This window comes from Macaca fascicularis, chromosome 5 (assembly GCF_037993035.2).
Source record: "Macaca fascicularis isolate 582-1 chromosome 5, T2T-MFA8v1.1".
NCBI classification, from domain to species: Eukaryota; Metazoa; Chordata; class Mammalia; order Primates; family Cercopithecidae; genus Macaca; species Macaca fascicularis.
In genome coordinates this window covers 160627023-160644452 of record NC_088379.1, presented here as the reverse complement: position 1 = coordinate 160644452, position 17430 = coordinate 160627023, and the positions used below count along the sequence as shown (strand labels likewise).

The 17430-nt window shown below is 36.3% G+C and overlaps 1 protein-coding gene across 10 annotated transcripts in view; it reads right to left on the bottom strand.

The window, feature by feature from the left end:
- Positions 1-1933: 1933 nt before the first annotated feature.
- Positions 1934-17430, bottom strand: part of GUCY1A1 (guanylate cyclase 1 soluble subunit alpha 1) — a 69757-nt gene continuing 54260 nt past the window's right edge. For all 10 annotated transcript variants that reach the window (XM_015450950.4, XM_015450955.4, XM_005556147.5 and 7 more), the window contains 3 exons: positions 17080-17223; positions 12154-12308; positions 1934-4033 (listed from right to left, as the gene is read on the bottom strand). In XM_015450950.4, the coding sequence (XP_015306436.2) occupies positions 3832-4033; positions 12154-12308; positions 17080-17223 (501 nt within the window). In that variant the 3' untranslated portion in view covers positions 1934-3831. The remainder of the gene's footprint in view (positions 4034-12153; positions 12309-17079; positions 17224-17430) is intronic.

Genomic DNA, 17430 nt, shown 5'->3' with positions numbered 1-17430 from the left:
AGACTTGATGTTTCTCTTATCTAGTAGCTTTAAAACTGTTGGAGAGGGAGACAGAAGCCAATGGATCTAATTTTACTAGTGTTGCTGTTTCTTTTATTTTTTCTTATGTAAGAGCTATTTTGAACAAGTGCTTCAAGTGAATAATAATAACTCTTATTATAGTTATTAGTATTACTATTATGGTAATGTTGATAACTAAGGTCATGTAAAGCTGTGTCATATGTAGTTATTAATTACTATATATTAATATTACAATAGCAATACTAACAACTATCATGGCACACCTTTACATGACACACATACCCCTTGGTGATTTTTGCGCAAATGGTCTTTTGTCCTTATTCTCCTCCCTCCCAACTCATCCCAGGCAACTGGCTCTCCAGAATGTACTATGCACCCCCAATACTCCATCTCTTTGTGTCTGCTAATTTATTTTCCTGGATGATGTCCTTCCCCTTCTCTGCTTGATGAACTCTAAGACCAAAGGACTTTTCTAAGAACGAAGTCCCCTACTTTGTGCTCCCACAGAATGTTGTAATTATGTCTTACATTTGTCTCTCACTTTCCGTTCTTGATAGATTGGGCCATGCTCAGCACTTTGGGAGGCCGAGACGGGCGGATCACGAGGTCAGGAGATCGAGACCATCCTGGCTAACACAGTGAAACCCCGTCTCTACTAAAAAATACCAAAAACAAAAACTAGCCCCCCGGCGCGGTGGCGGGCGCCTGTAGTCCCAGCTACTCGGGAGGCTGAGGCAGGAGAATGACGTAAACCCGGGAGGCGGAGCTTGCAGTGAGCCGAGATCCGGCCACTGCACTCCAGCCTGGGCGACAGAGCCAGACTCCGTCTCAAAAAAAAAAAAAAAAAAAAAAAAAAAAAAAAAATAGTAATATTCCTGGCACACAATAGGCATTCAATAAATTCTTGATGAATGAATAAATGAAAATGAGTAAATGAATCTATTCTTATTTATGTTTTCTTAAAAATACACTTTGCATTTTCTTACAAAGTCTAGATAGATATAGAAAGACAAAGCAAAATGGGAAGAAACATTTTAATTCTGTATTTCCCTTTGCTTCTTGATGCAAAGCATCTTTAGGAAACTTGAGTATAACTCTGTGCTTGCCTGAGAAAAATGTGTAAGGAGCTAATTTATATAGTGTACTTAACACAAAAAATAGGACAAGAAGCCATGAATGGAAACTATATAACCAGAACAGAAGGATTTTCAGCCCCTGGATTTTCAGGAGAAACTGTTACGGAAGCAGTCTTGAGACCCAGTCTTATTTTTTAGGATAGTTAAATGGCAATATAATTCAGTACCAGTAGTCCCCAACCTGATTACAGGCTGTTTGTCCACTACTTTTCTATCCCCAATACATCAAAGCTCTGACTTGCGCCCGTTACTTATTTTAAGAATCTATTCTCCAGGGTCTCTACTCTGGCTACCATCAGTGGTCTGGATCTGAAAAGTTTCTCCCTAATCTCTATGCTTCAAAGCAGATAAGATAGAGAAAAAAGGAAATTCCTTAAATTTTTTAGCATCTGAATTGTGAATTTCGTGTGGACTCTGTCATGGAAATGTATGTTCATCCTCTTTAAGATCTACAAATTATTCTGTGTTTAATGGGTCTTTGTAGGCTGGTCTGGGGAACCTATCACAGATGATTTAAGTTCTCTGTGAAAATATATTTTTTGGTAATTTTTTATGTAGATAAAAATGCCAAATTCATAGAAAAGTTGCAGGAATGGTACAAGAAACTCCCATACAACTTTTCACCAAGAGTATATACATTCCCCTCATTTGTTTTGTGTATATGCTAATACATCACAAACACACAAAATACTTTTTGAATTCTGATTGAATTATAAACTTTTTGAGTGCAAATTGAGGTCTGCTGAAATGTTTGATCAAGACTACATTCCATTTCATGCTTTTATATTTTCTTTATTTCTATTATTTCCCCACGATAAGAGTTCTGTTCCAGAAAGAAACATGTATTTACATTTTTGTTTTCCTTGTAAGTAGTGACTTAACTTCATATATTTGTGAAGATGTAACTATACTTCCTCAAGGCCTCTGGTACTTTCCAATAATAGGGTGAGTGTTTATTGAGTCAGAGTCAGTCCTGTAAGACATTGGGCTATCACTTAGTAAACAGCATTATTGTAATATCTATAGTAGTACCCTTGGAATACTAGAGGCCAATCAGTAATGAACATTCCTGATGTCACCATGGGCTAGCCTGGGTACTAATGGAGGCAGTTAAATAACTTTTAAACTGAATTATTTCTCAGAACCCCAAATAAGAGTTCCGCCTATCTATGGCTCTGCTAATATTGATTTTAAAACTACAACGTTCATTTTTTTTTTTTGCCTTAAATTCGAGCTCTTTTTAAAATCAAATCCTTATCCCCAGCCAAAATGTATATTTTTTTAGTTCACCAGAGAACTTCAACTGACCTAATCAAAAATAAAAGTTCCTAACTGCTTAAACGTTTATGTAAAAAAAAAAAAAAAAAAGAAAAAAGTTGAAGCTCCGGAAAAAATACTTAGACATTTCCATAATGTAGTCACTGCCTCATTTGCTTCATCAATACTAACAATCTTTTTCTTTTTTAATCAGGATATTTCAAGTAGAATAAAAACACTTCATATATGTATATTTAATGAGACAAAAACTTGATTCTTAGTTCATAGACATGCACCAAAATGTTCAGCACAAATACTCAAGAAAAATGAGATATCCACCGAATGAACAAGTCTTATTTTCTACTTCTGTACTTAGATTTTCTTCTTAAAACTTTAAATGGCTCAGCATGGCAATAGAAGATGTCTGCTGAAGTAGGTCCATGTTGTTCCAAGTGTGCCTGCATGTGTGTGTACATGTGTAAATGTTTTACCAATGTCCTTTATGGTGAGTCCTCTGTATGATTACTTTACTCCCATGTTGCTTCCAGCTCAATTAGATTTGAATAGTATTACTGCATTTTAATAGAAGATAGAAACCTCTTTTATTTGGAATACTTTGCTATTATGATAGTAAAATGAATTGATAGGAATTAAATTGCTAACATGGATTAAAATAGCTTTTGCCATTGTAGAATTTTTAAATATGTCAAACAGAAGAAATACTTATTGTTATAAAACACATTACTATGGAGAGTATTTTTAACTTCAAGAACTAAAAATAATATTTGATATTTACAGAACTATTTTATAATTGTATTGCATCTAATCCCTAATTGCTTATTTTCTAAAAAGAAAAAAAGGGGAAAGTGCAATAGAGAAAAAAATGTCAGCCTATATTCAAACATATACTACCAGTTAAATGAGAAAATGCAATACAATGCAGAGTTGAAAGTTTGAAAGAACTGAGGGCGTCAAAGAATGTAATTTCTATTTAGAAACATTTTTAAGACAACACTATCACAAACACAACTTTCATAACCATGGTATTCCACCAGGATATGAGATTGCAGGTGATTCTGCCAGTTTGTACAGCTGACTACAATTATCTGATATATGTACAAGGTGCTGAATTTTGAGTACAGGTAGTAAGTGATGGTTATATAACAGAAATACTCCCCCAAAAGTAACTTTTTAAGTTTTTTTTTGTTTTTTTGTTTTTTTGTTTTTCTCCAGAAGAGCTGAAGTACTGAAGTGAGTACACTTTGTCATGTTAAATGGGAGAAAGAGTGGACTGTGACTTGGCTCCTGAAATTTTAATACTGCTCATTAGCCGTCTACAAACCTAAAGTGCTTTCAGAGGCTCTACACATCTTCAATGAGTCAAACCCCAAAGACTTATAAATAGGTATATAGGTTGCTAATCTATTCCTGATGCTTTGCCTAAAAAATTGGCATTGCCATCTTCCACATCTTTCTTTTGGAAGCATGGTTTTGAGTTTGTTCCTTGTTGGTAAGCATCCAGAAAATGGCAGATTCCGGGGATTTCACTAGGGAAGTTCGGTGGAAGTTCTTCCCTTGATCGAGGGGTAAACACGAAACCAGGACAGTCTTTGAGTAATCTGAAAATATTAAAATAAAAATATTAAAATATAATACTGACATAAATGTTTATCAGCTCATAAAAAGAAGGCAATATAACTAACTGAATGTTACTGAGAATATTAATAAACCAGTGATTTTAGGTGTGACTGACAGAAAAAGTCTAATGAGGTTAACAGACATCTTCACAGAAGTACAGTGAAGAATCAATTCACAATAAGAAAATTGTGTCAACTAACGTATTTCACTTACATTGGAAAAAATTATAAAACATTTTTGCAAAAATAATATCCACACAACAGTGCAATTTGCAGTAGTGAAAAAATAATCCAAAGATTTAATAATAGCAAAGTATCCACACATAACCATGACAGTATTAAGATTTCCTGAGTTGAAAGAGGTAAGATGTCCATTTATTAATTCATTAATTTTGTAAATATTACCGTAATCACGGGCAAAGAAAGTAATCATGGGCAAGAAATTGTGAATCAAAATTACAATGACAAAAATGATGTGACAGCAACTTTTGAATCTTTCAATAGAATTTTTATGAATTCTAGATTAGCAGGACTCAAGTGAGATTTAATTGTACATATCACCACTCTACTTACTAATGATTATTAGCAATATTTTTTCTCTGGAAATTCATCTGTTTACCAAATTATATTGTTTGCTACTTTACTACTTGTTCATTATGCTAAACTCATTTTAAATTCTAATCTTACTGATTAAGCTATTGGTACCTCGTCCCATGTGCTTCCCTAGCTTTCCGTCAAATGAGAACTTAATAAGACTTCTCTCTAACCTAATATTCAGACCATGGACGAAAAAATGTTGCATAGTTGTGGGCTCTCGACCAACTTCTACAGAAAAGCATTTATTATATTTACCCAAACAGACCATGGTCTTCTATTCACCAGTCTGTAATGTCATGTCTAAATTAAATAGAATGATGATGCTGAATTAGATTTTGGCACTGTGACATCATCTATGTACTGAAGAAACCAACCGAATAGAAATCTGTCTCAAGAAAGACAGTTTAATTTTCATCAGTACATCAATAAATCTGTAATCTGCTAAACAATAAAATTAATGAAAATGATGTCTTAGTCATGAATTTATAAATATTTTTGAGTGACTGTTATTTGAAAATATGTAATGAAAAGTTATAGAATTACACAGTATTAAAAGTATAAGCTTCAAAGTCTGATAGCTCTAGCAGCAAAGATGTCCATTGTCCAGGCTTTAAAATGGGGATAATAATAGTACATATTCCTTAGGACAGTTGTGAAAATTAAATAAATTAATTTTTAAAAACTGACTAAGCATCAATTAGAAATCACGCCACCCACACCTATCATATTGGTAACAGTAAGTCTGACAATATCAGGCCTTGGGGAATAGCACCCTTCCTACACTGTTGGTGGAGTGTAGATTGGTAAAATCAGTCTGAACAGCTAATTAATGCCTAGTAAGGTTGAAACTGGGTATAGTCTATGGTCTAGGAATACCATTTTTAGTTATATTATCTAAAGACGTACATATTAAGATATCTATTGAATCACTTTTTGTAATAATGAAAAATTGGATATACTCTAATTAAACATGGGTAGAAGATAGAGTCTGGCTCATGCATACTCTAGAATACATATTATATCACATGCACATATAGTAACATGCTAGATCTGGTTCATACTGGCTTGTGAGAACCAGTTGTTAAACACTGAGGAACTTTGTAAGACAGTTAAGCTATCCATAGCCTGAAACCTGCCAGAGTAGACATAGTAACACCAAGGATATTGGCAAATGCTAGAATCGTGGATTCTCTACCTCATCCTGTAAAGCTGGTTTACCAGCAAACCACTCCATTAGCAATAGTTAAAATGAATGATCTAGATTTATGACTAGGTATACATTTTATCAAGGAAATTATCCCAGAAACAAACATAATACTGAGTGGATTCAACGCAAGTCATAAAAGGATATGGACATGTTGATTGGGAATCTGTTTTCCTCTGGCTTTATTTTTCTACCTGACAGAACCTAAATGAAAGTGATATTCCTGCCTCTCTCTACCCATTTTCCTTCCTGGAAAGCAGAAGTGACATCTTATTAATGAGTTGTGGAGAAGCTGCTGAACATGCGTCTGTATTTGGGAGACTGTCTGCACAGAGTACATATTCTCAGCTCCTACAAGCTATAAAGCACATAGGATCCACTGTGTCAGAGTGTGTGACAGGGACCATGTAATAGTTGATATTTATATTTCATTATATTAATATCTATTTACAATTTATTGTTTTTATAAAACAGAAACCTGAAATAAATATGGCAAAATGTTGATGCTGAAATATTAGTATTGGCTACATGAATGTCATCTTCTTTGCTTTTTTCTATATGTTTAAAAATGAAATATAAAAATGTATAAAACTATAAGTCTAATAAATAAAAATGTATAAAACTATAGGTGATTGATAAAAATCTATTATTTTTTCTATCTACAGCAACCCAATATTCCCTACTAAATATGGTAATGACAATTATAATCTCATATTTAAATGTATTATATAAAAATATTCAGCCTTTACAAGTGGCTTTAAAGTGCATCGTTTGAATTTATTAAGGGCCTTGCTCTGGATCGCACGTCTGGTAAGTGCTGTGTGTGGGACTCTAAGGCATGTCTTCTGAATACAACTTCTATGCTTTTTAAAGACACTTAGCAGACAAACATAATTAGAATGTTATGGAGTTAGAAATATTCATTATATTGTCTTTTTAAAAATCTGAATAGACAAGAAAAATCATTTAGAAAAACAAACCATTTAGGTGAAAGTTTGAGGACAGCAACACCCAAAAAAGGCAGCAACAGCCCAAATGTCCTCATAGAGCGGACATTTTTCTCTACACCTTGTTCACCAGACACGATTTTCCCCAAATTACTTTATCAATGCTCCAATTCTCTGTTATCTTTCCTATATTCCTTTATTCACTTCATTCTTTTTCTTACAGAATTCAATTCTTGCTTCTCTGGCACAATGTGCTCAGACTTGTCCTACAAATAAGAGATCCTAAGCCTGTTTACTCCACACACTGGACAGCATCCATGCATCCTCCCCACTTGCCATTTTTGTTTCTAATGATCCCTGGATCACCACATAAACCTCTAACACTGACCCACTGACCTGGATCTAATGTAGTAGACATGGATCCACTGACCCACTGATCTGATGTAGTCTCTATTAGTCTGTAATAGTTTTCCTTACTTCAAAAAAACAAACAAAATGCAGAATATTATCCCCTAAAATTAAAGTAAAACTCCTGACAATGTTTAAAAGACAGTAATGTATAATTGTCACTACCCTGCTACATTTTGAATCACTGGTTAGAATTTGGAAGTGGAAATTTGAAGATACAGGGTTTTTTTTTTTGGTATAGGTATGTATTCTGTGTCCTAAATTTACCTGTATTTCAGAAATATATCATGGAAGCTACATTCAATATTAAACAGATTATTGTATTATTAAAGAAATATCATTCCAGAATTTAATGTATCATCAATAAAGCTCTCCAAAGAAAATTGCGTTTTGTATTTGTACACCTTCTTCAGCATCTGCTTCTTGTACTATACTTTGAGTAAAACTAAAATTATGCCCCTACTGTTGACTAAATTTCCCAAAGCATTGGATGTTTAACTGAAATTTAAATTATTTATATTATTTTACATTTTCCTAGTATATGGAAGAAAAGTGAAGTATCTCTCAAAGAAAGGAATTTAAAAAGCTGTTAAAAGTATTTCACATTAAGTATTTATATTTTGCCTAAATAAGACAGTATTAACTACTGCTTTCCCTTAGGCAAGACATAAATACCTCATATATGAGAATAAAAGGAAAGTAAATTATTATTGAAATCAATACAAAAGGAAAAAAGATATATCATATTTGTCTATAAAATGTAGAAATGACTTCAGCAAATGAGCTGAAGTTCAATATAAATTAAATTAAAATTTCAGTGTCATCCATGTATGTGCATATAAACATAACTGAAACAAAGACAGAGAAATGTTAATAGTTACTATCTCTGGGTAGTGAGATTATGACTTATTCCTATTATTTACTTTATAATTTACTAATTTTGTAAATTTTCTGAAATGGGTATGTGTTACTACAGTAATAAAAAATTTATTTAAAAGATAACACCATCTATGCTATAAAAACCTGTACGTGCATTTCTAGTAACATTGCCAATATAGTGAATCTAAGATTTAAGTCATGAGCATTGTCCTGTTGCCAAAAATATATGCCAACGTGTTGTGGTCCTCTGCTGAAATACATGACATCCTGAATTATATTTTGAAGAAAAATGAGTAGTTAACATCAGTGCCTCCTAACATGACTCAAGACCACCAGACTTTGAGATACAAAATGCCAGATTTCTAAAGAGTTTAGTTTTATACTGTTAAAAACAATCAATATAGAAGAAAAAGGAAAATATGCTTTTTATGTGTAGAAGTTTTGTTGTAAGGTAGGATTCCTCAGCATGCACATACACACATAACACATCTTTGCACACTGAAAGAGAAACACAGATATCAGTGAAAGGACAGGCAACTGACTCCTACTTAATAGGATGATTCCTCTTAACGCTTACAGAGAGAGTAGAATCATATTATCTCAGGGTATGGAATCTTATCCCTACCTATTATACCCAGTAGGACCATAGGCCAATTACCATTACAATGAAACCCAGGGATTTTTCCAATTCTTAGGTTATACTGAGTTGTTTTCATATCCAGGAGTCAACAGTCAACCAGTAAATACTTCTTGCTTTCCTTCTGTGTTCCAGGCGCTTATCTAGGAGCTGGGAATATAGAATGTGTACCACAGGAAGCTAACATTCTGCAAAGGGAGGCAGGCACTCAACACATAAATAAATACTGCATAAGACAATTTCAGATACAGGTGTGAACTGAGAAGATGAAATAGGATAATGAGAGTGTATGTGAGGAGAAGGTTGTTGCTATAGTTATGATAGTTAAGGAGTGTCTCTTTAAAGAGAGGAGAAGAAATGATCACTGTAAGGTCGATGGTCTGAGTAACTAGGTGGATGGTGATATCATTTTAAGGTGATTGGTAAGCTTGCCTGGGTGGGAAGGAAGTGGATTTCATCAGTCTGTGTGGGAAATCACTCATTCTAATTCGGTCCAGTTCATTTTAATATGTCAATTAGTCATCCAAGTGGAAATATGTAATAGGATATATGTGTCTGTAGCTCCGCGGAGAATCATAGGATGGGCTAAAGATTTTTTAAAAAATGGTTAGAGTCATAAAAGTTCAGACACAGAAGAGAACAGGAACAGAGGCTCTGGGCAATGCAATAAAGGTTTGGTAGGGAAGGAGTTCCAACAGGAGACACTGAGAAGGAGTAGACATGGGGTAGTGAGAAAACTAGGTGAGTGGGGTGCCAAAAATTTAAAGAAGAACATGTATAAATGAGGCAGTTCTTAGCCTATTCAAATGCTTCTGAGATGATAAGGAGAGAAAACTGACAGAGTTTTTTGAGATGGAGTCTTGCTCTGTTGCCCAGGCTGGAGTGCCATGGCACAATCTCTCCTCACTGCAAGCTCCGCCTCCCGGGTTCCCACCATTCTCCTGCCTCAGCCTCCCGAGTAACTGGGACTACAGGAGCCCGCCACCACACCCGGCTAATTTTTTGTATTTTTAGTAGAGACGGGGTTTCACCATGTTAGCTAGGATGGTCTTGATCTCCTGACCTCGTGATCCATCCCCCTCGGCCTCCCAAAGTGCTGGGATTGCAAGCATGAGCCACCGCGCCCAGCCAACTGACAATGATTTTAGCAGGGCACACTGATGACCTTGATAAGAACCGTTTGAGTGGAGTCAACACTGACTGGAGTGAGTTGAAGAGAAAATAAGAGGTGGAAAAAATACAGATAGTAAGTATAGACAACTTCTTTCAGTTTTGTTATAAAAGAGAGCAGAAATTTAAGATTGTAGCAGAAGCTGGACTTAGAAACAAGGAAGTTTTGTTTTCAAGAGTTTTAATAGATATGGTTGCATTCTGTTGGGAATAATCATTTCATCAGAGAGAAATTTGATCATAGAGAGAAAGAGTTAATTTCCACAGAAAAGTTAATGAGAAGGTGAGAGGAAATAGCACTCACAGTAAAGCTGTATCAATCAGGGGCAGGAGGGGAGCTGGCCCAATGTAACGGGAACAAAGAAGGAGGAGATGGGTACTGGGGTAGCTCTGCTGAGAGAACCTACAGCACGAAGATGGCAAAGTTCCTATCTGACTTCTATCTGGCAGTGAAATATGAGGCAAGATTATCAACTGAGAGTCTGGGCTGGAAAGGAAAGGATGCTGGTGCTTTAAGAAGGGAGAAGGCCAGGTGCAGTGGTTCACTCCTGTAATCCCAGCACTTTGGGAGGCCAAGGCGGGCAGATCACTTGAGGTCAGGAGTTCAAGACCAGCCTGGCCAGCACGGCAAAACCCAGTATCTACTAAAAATACAAAAATTAGCCAGACGTGGAGGTGGGCGCCTATAATCACAGTTACTTGGGAGGATGAGGCAGTAGAATCACTTGAAACTGGAAAGCAGAGGTTGCAGTGAGGCGGGACTGCACCATTGTACTCCAAACTGGGCCATAGAGCAAGACTTGGTCTCAAAAACTAAATAAATAAATAAATGCAGAAGAAGAAGAGAGAAGACGCTATTAAAGAGTTATCTCTGAGAATAGGAAAGTTAACTTGCTTGGTGTAATTTAGCTACTGTATAGATCTGAAAAACTTCTTTGTTACTTAAGAGTTTCCAGTATAGTGAGACAAAATGTACATGATAGATATATTTCTACTTACCACAGATTGGTTTAATTTCTGGTTAAAGGGATAAGTGATACCAAAATGGCAGATTTTTTGACGCAGGCTGTACACTACATGTTGTCAAGGAGACAGTGAAGATAGAGGTTCTTCTGACGCTAGATGACACATGGCTCCTCTGACTGTGTTAACACTTGCTGCCAGTCCATAAAATTGCCATCTTTGAAAAATCCCTGATGACCAGCTAGTTTTGCTCTGGTAAATTCTTCCCTGTATGATAGGGCATTTGACTGGCTTTTGTCCTTGATTGCAGGGAGGCAGCTTCTAAAACTCTTGGAATTTTTTGAGTTATAGGAGTATCCGTTTTCCATGAGGCCCTTGGATCACATTTGAGTTTATATTAATGAGATGACTCAGAATGGGGACAGGGCCCCAGAAAAATCAGTCTTGTGGATAGAAGGTTGGGGTTTTGTGCTAGCCTAACCTCTGGGGAGGAGAGTGGGGGTGGTGTCTGAGTTCAGTCACATGGCAGTGATTCAACCAATCATGCTTACATAATGAAAACAATGATTCCATACATCAAACTCAAAGCTCAGTGCGGTGGAACTTCCTGGTTTGTAAGCCCATTGATGTGGTCGGAGGGAGATAAGTTCTGATTCTATGGAAGCTCTGCATCTGGGACCCTCCCAAACCTTACCCAATCTGTTTCCTCATTTGGTTGGTTCTGATTTGTATCCTCCAAAATACAACTGTAATAGTAAGTATAGCAATTCCCTAAGTATTTTTGAGTCATTTTAGCTAATCATCTAACTTGAGAGGTTCATGGGAACCCCCAAAATTGTAGCTCAGTCAGTCTAAATGCACACTTAGGTCCTGAAGGGTGGCTAGCATCTGAATTAAGGGCAGGCTTGTTGGGGTCTGTGCCCTCTAACTTGTGGTTATGACTGTGCTCAGTCTGGGTGGTTACTGCCAGAACTTCACTGCAGTGTACTAGCTGATGTCAGAACACCTATCAATGTACTGAGAGTGTTAATATAGGCTTCTAAAAGAGCAATGATGGAAGAATAGGTAATATCTGTCATGGATTTATGGCTGGGCCACAAACACCTCAGGCGAGTCATTCTTAGGCTAATAAGCAGTGTAAAAATGTTAAAGTGAGGATGATAAAAGTTATCACGTTTCTTTTTTCTTTATGATTAAGGAAGAAAAAAATTATGAACAATGAATCAAATCAATGGGGAAAATGACAATTGCATATAAACAAAAACAAGAGATTCTAGGTGTTTAACATAATTACTACCTGTAAGTTGTTGGGCTGACATTGATTTTTCGTGGTACACTGCAGGACTCAAATTTGTTAGCCAGAGTGACATTGTTTCCAAAAAGACAGTAACGGGGCATTTTGACTCCAACAACGCCAGCAAAAACTGATCCAGAATGCAGTCCAATTCGCATCTGAAAGCAAAAAATAACATGATGTTCCCAGTCACTGGTAAAACACTTCCTACTTGTCAGCATCGTTTGAATACCCTGTCTAAATTATTTTACCATTCACCCTCAGCACACCACCCCTTTCCTCAAAACCTCCAGCCAACTTCCCTCTACTCCGCATATGCAATTAAAAGTGACTAGTGCAGAATCAATAGTCACATTTCTTAACTCTTTTCCATTTAGGTTTATTACACAAACCATCTTAATTGTGTCTGTCTTCAACATCTGAAACAAGTTTCCATGCACAGGGATCATAGTTACCACAGCAGCATAGCAAGGGGGATATGAGCTGTTTATGTGAACCTGCCATCTCTCCATCAAGTGAGACAGACATAATTTCTGGACTCCTGGAGTTGTTTTCCCAAACACTGACAAAGAAGGGCAAATGAAGCTAGCTCCAAGGATATTAAATATATTTTTTAGACATTTTACATTAAAACAGCTTTATACCAAACACTATCCCACTGTTCTAATGACTTACAACTGAGGAAATGAAATTGTAATATTTAAGCAGAAAATGACAGAGGAAGCAGTAAGTGGAAGTTACTTGAGTCCGATGACGATGTCTATATACATGAAACTAAAAATCCAGACTGATGAAAGATCAGATTTGTGCCGCGCCTAGATATAAGGGGCAGTCTGGGATATGTTGTGGCAAAATTTTAGGAATTCTGGAAGTCTCCAATGATTTGGAAAACCACTGAGACAGATTGTTTTATTTTATTTATTTTTCAGAGATAGAGTCTTGCTCTGTCACTCAGGCTGTAGTGCAGCGGCACCATCATAGTTCACTGTAACCTCGAAACCCTGGGCTCAAATGATCCTACCATCTCAGCCTCCTGAGTAGCTGGAACTACAGGCATGCACCACCACACCTGGTTAAATTTTAAATTGTTTGTAGAGACAGGGTCTTGCTATGTTGCCCAGTTGATTCTCAAACTCTTGGGCTCAAGTGATCCTCCTGCCTCAACCTCTCAAAGTGCTAAGATTACAAATATAAGTCACCTTGCCTAGCCAAAGCAGGATATTTAACAATGGAATCTTCAAAGGTCTGATTACTTGATGATCTTAAAGAATTCACAAATACTGAAATTACTGCTACTACAAAGCAAGCTAAAGTGGGGATATTTTAAATGACAATGATGATACCATGTTCATTATTTTCAAACTCTATGTTTACTCAAACATTTTAAAAAGTTGTATTAGATACATGCATTTTGAATGAAGACCAAGAACTCAGTAACTTAGATATAATTTAGAAATCAGAAAAATTCAGTTCTGTCTAGTTTTAATAAGTAATTTCAGGTGTCTGCTGGAAACTTCCCAGACTCATTTACTTTTAAGATGTCATATGAATTCTACAAAATTTTCAAACAAAAGCACTAGATTGTGAATTAGGAACTTTGTATTCTAACAAACTCTACTAGTAACTGGTAGTCTGGCTTCCTTAAGTCTCTTTACTTCCCTCTGATCATATTTTCACCTATAAAATGCAGGGTTTGATTATTTTTAAAGAACTTCCTTCATCAAAGTTTTACATTAACAAGCAAAACTTAGATGTCTGTTATATATCTGGCTTTGTCTCTTTTAGGAAAATATGAATTTACACATATAACAAGTGATAGATAGTTAGAGAGATAGACAGATAGATAGATAGAATAAATACTCTTTTGCCCATAAATATCAACCGCGACTTTAGCATATTTAGATTGAGGAATTATTGCTTTCTGTGAGCATTCTTCTGGTTAAACCAGTTTTTCTTCCTATAGTTACTCCAGCTTATTATATGTTAAATTTACCATAGCATTTTTATCTTATTTCATAATTAAAATGTAAATATATTCTGTTCATAAAAACCAAAGTCATGCAGACAAGGCAAGTGTCCCTCCTACTCCTTCCACGCCATGCTGCCTTCTTCCCCTTCTCCAGTTTTGAATCTCTCAACCCCAACATTTCCTTAGAGAGCTTTTCAAATTAATCAGCAAGATTTAAATCACAATGTGTTTAAGACACACATTGTGCCCCGAGCATATCTCTTTTCACTGGTAACAGACTTCGTGTGAAATAATGAAAGGCAAAGGCAGAATTCTGACTCCCGGGAAAAATTTGAATGCGAACCTACTAAGGGCATATTTTATTTGGGACCACTTGTGGTATAGCCCATTTCTCATCATAGGCTTCTAGGCTTAGGAAAGGAGGGGTACTAGAAGTTTGCTTCCATGTTCACTTGTCACCTACCGACTTTCACGGTTACACTCAGCCCACTGGTCTCTGTCACCAACCCACCTGCTGCTTTCTAAGCCTGACTGGATGGATGTTAGTGAGGAAAACAATAGGAATAAGTGAATAGATGAATGATTTCCACAAGTGACGTGCTAGAGGAAAGTACAGAGTTTGAAAAATAAAAAAAGAAAATATTTTCTATTCTTTCACTTCAATTCTATACCAAGAGGTAGCAGGGCAAAAGGCAGAAAAAGCCTGGGCTTTGAAGCCACATGGACATGACTCCAAATACTGACACATAGGAGTCTTGACTGCTCGTGTCTGCTGGTGAATTGTAGATTCCTCTTTAAAGTGTTATTATAAGGATTAAATGAGACAATGTTTAAGTCACAATATGCTCCTTTCCGATACATACTTAAAGTTTCCCTACTAAAAATACTCTCCACTCTGCCTCTGTGATGTTTCACAGGTATCTCTTAAGGACATCAGATATTTCCCAGGACTGCAGGTTAGTACACATAAAAAGGTATGATTAATGACTCCCTTTATAGGTCTTTTAAACTAGCCTATCGTTACCCAGGTAACTATCTTTGAAACTAACTATAAATAATTCTTCCAACTTACAAAAATCTAAAAATACATCTATACAAATAACAAAAATGCCATAAAATTCCTCCACACCAAACATACACATCTTAATTATAAAATGTATTTGTGTGAAAATCACTGAAAATGTTGTTAATAGTCTCTATTTTTTAACATTTACTTTGATGCTACAAGCCCCCTCAAACAGATTAGAAAGAGAAAGAAATAGATAGTCCTCCTCTAAAAAAATGCAATTACAGAAACTAAATCTGAAAAAAGGTATTGTGATGCTTCTAAAACATACTTGCAAATTATTTTACACTCCTTCTATTGATTCATGGGCCCTAAGCCCTCTCTCTTCTGGGCAGAGTTATGATTGCTCTGACGGATAGAATACAGCGGAAGTGTCGCTGTGTGTCTTCCAAGGCTAAGTCACGGAGCTTCCACCAGTCTTGTTCAGTGGGAAATGAACCACCTCATAAGAAATACATACTAGTGCACCACATGTAACACTAACAATCCCAGCTAAACCCAGCCTTTCAGCCATCCCCACCAACGAATCTGACATGTAAGTGAAGCAGCAGTCTTGGAATGAATCTTCCAGCTCCAGTCGTTGCAATCCCAGCTATTCCAGGCACCCTCACCCATTTCAGTATTCCCAGCTGAGGGCCCATAGATTATAGAGCACAGACGAGGTATTCCTGGTATGCCTTATCCAAATTTTTGATGCGCAGAATCCATGCATAATAAAAGGTTGTGATTTTATACCATTACATTTAGAAAAGTGTGTTGCACAGAAACATATAAATGGGATGACAATAGACTTAGAAAATAGTTATGGAGGCTTAAACATATGGCTCCTATTAAGGTTAAAGAGAGTTAAGGATAAACCTCTAAATACATAGTTTTGTTTTTAAATTTCTTCTTTCTTCTCTATATGTTTTATAGCATACCAGATAAGATTTTACAATACCTCAAAGGCTGGGGACTGTCCTATAAAAATTAAGGGACACATTCACTGTGAGACAAATAAAGGTAATGTGCCTATATTCTATCTATTAAACCAATGCCTACCATGCTAACTTTATTTCCTCATGTGTGGTGAGATATTAGTCTGGAATCTGGCTCATCTAGAAATTAACTTTATTTCCCCATGTGTGGTGAGATATTATTCTGGAATCTGGCTCATCTAGAAATTTTTAAATGTCATGTGCCTTGGAAAATATTGGTGGATTAGCAGTCAACATCCATTCAAACGTAATATTCTCTCCTCCAGGGGTTGGAAAACCAAAACTACATTTTCTAAACTAACTTGCAGCTTCTAAATGCACTTAGGCTTGGTAAATCAGAGGCACAGTTGCATGGGATTTGGCAGGCACCATCTCCACTATAACTCAAGCACAATTGTGGAAGCCTTCGTGTTTTCTTTAGCATGCTTAGTAAAGAGTCCATTTTCCTGTCACTCACTTTGTAACAGTCATGATGCAGGATTGACATCGTGCTGATTATTACAGTAGATATGGTTTTGGAGGGGCAGCAGCTTTCTGAACATGGCAGTTTCCTGACTGTGGCTTTGGTGGGATAGTTTTGGAATCAGCTTCCAGATTTTTGAAAATGCAGTTGTTCTGAAGTTTGCCTTTAGGAGCTATTTTATTTTGACAATGGAAGATCCCCATACTATGGGAGACCTTTTTTTGAAAGTCCAACTTATAGACGTGTTCTTCTGTCCTCTCAATGATTCTGTAAGCCTATACCCTATAATATATTTCTTCCAATGTAAACAAGTTAGAGAAGATTGTGTTCTCTATAGATTTTGCTTTCTCTCTCTCTCTCAACTAAACCCCAGCTGATACACTATGGTTTTGATAATCAACTAATATGCATTTGCTCTTGTGACATCTCCTAGACAATATATCATCTGCCTTACCTTGATAGGTTCTCCATGGGGAGACATAACTTCATCAGAGAGCTCCATCATCTTCAGGGCCATCAGCGCTATCTGAACAGCATGAGTATCACTCTCTTTGTGTAATCCTCCAGCTACACAATAGGCATCGCCAATGGTCTCCACCTAGACATAATATATTTTCCATACTATAAATAAATGCTCAGGAAGAATCACAGGCTACGTCATATAGAAGAAATTAAGTCATACAGCATAAATCTCACTGCTCAGGCCTTCTGGAGGATCAAGGTTAATCAGATACTCCCAGAAATGGCTTTCTCTTTCAGGAAATGCACAAGGTTTAGACCCATTACATTCAGTCACTGCAGAGAG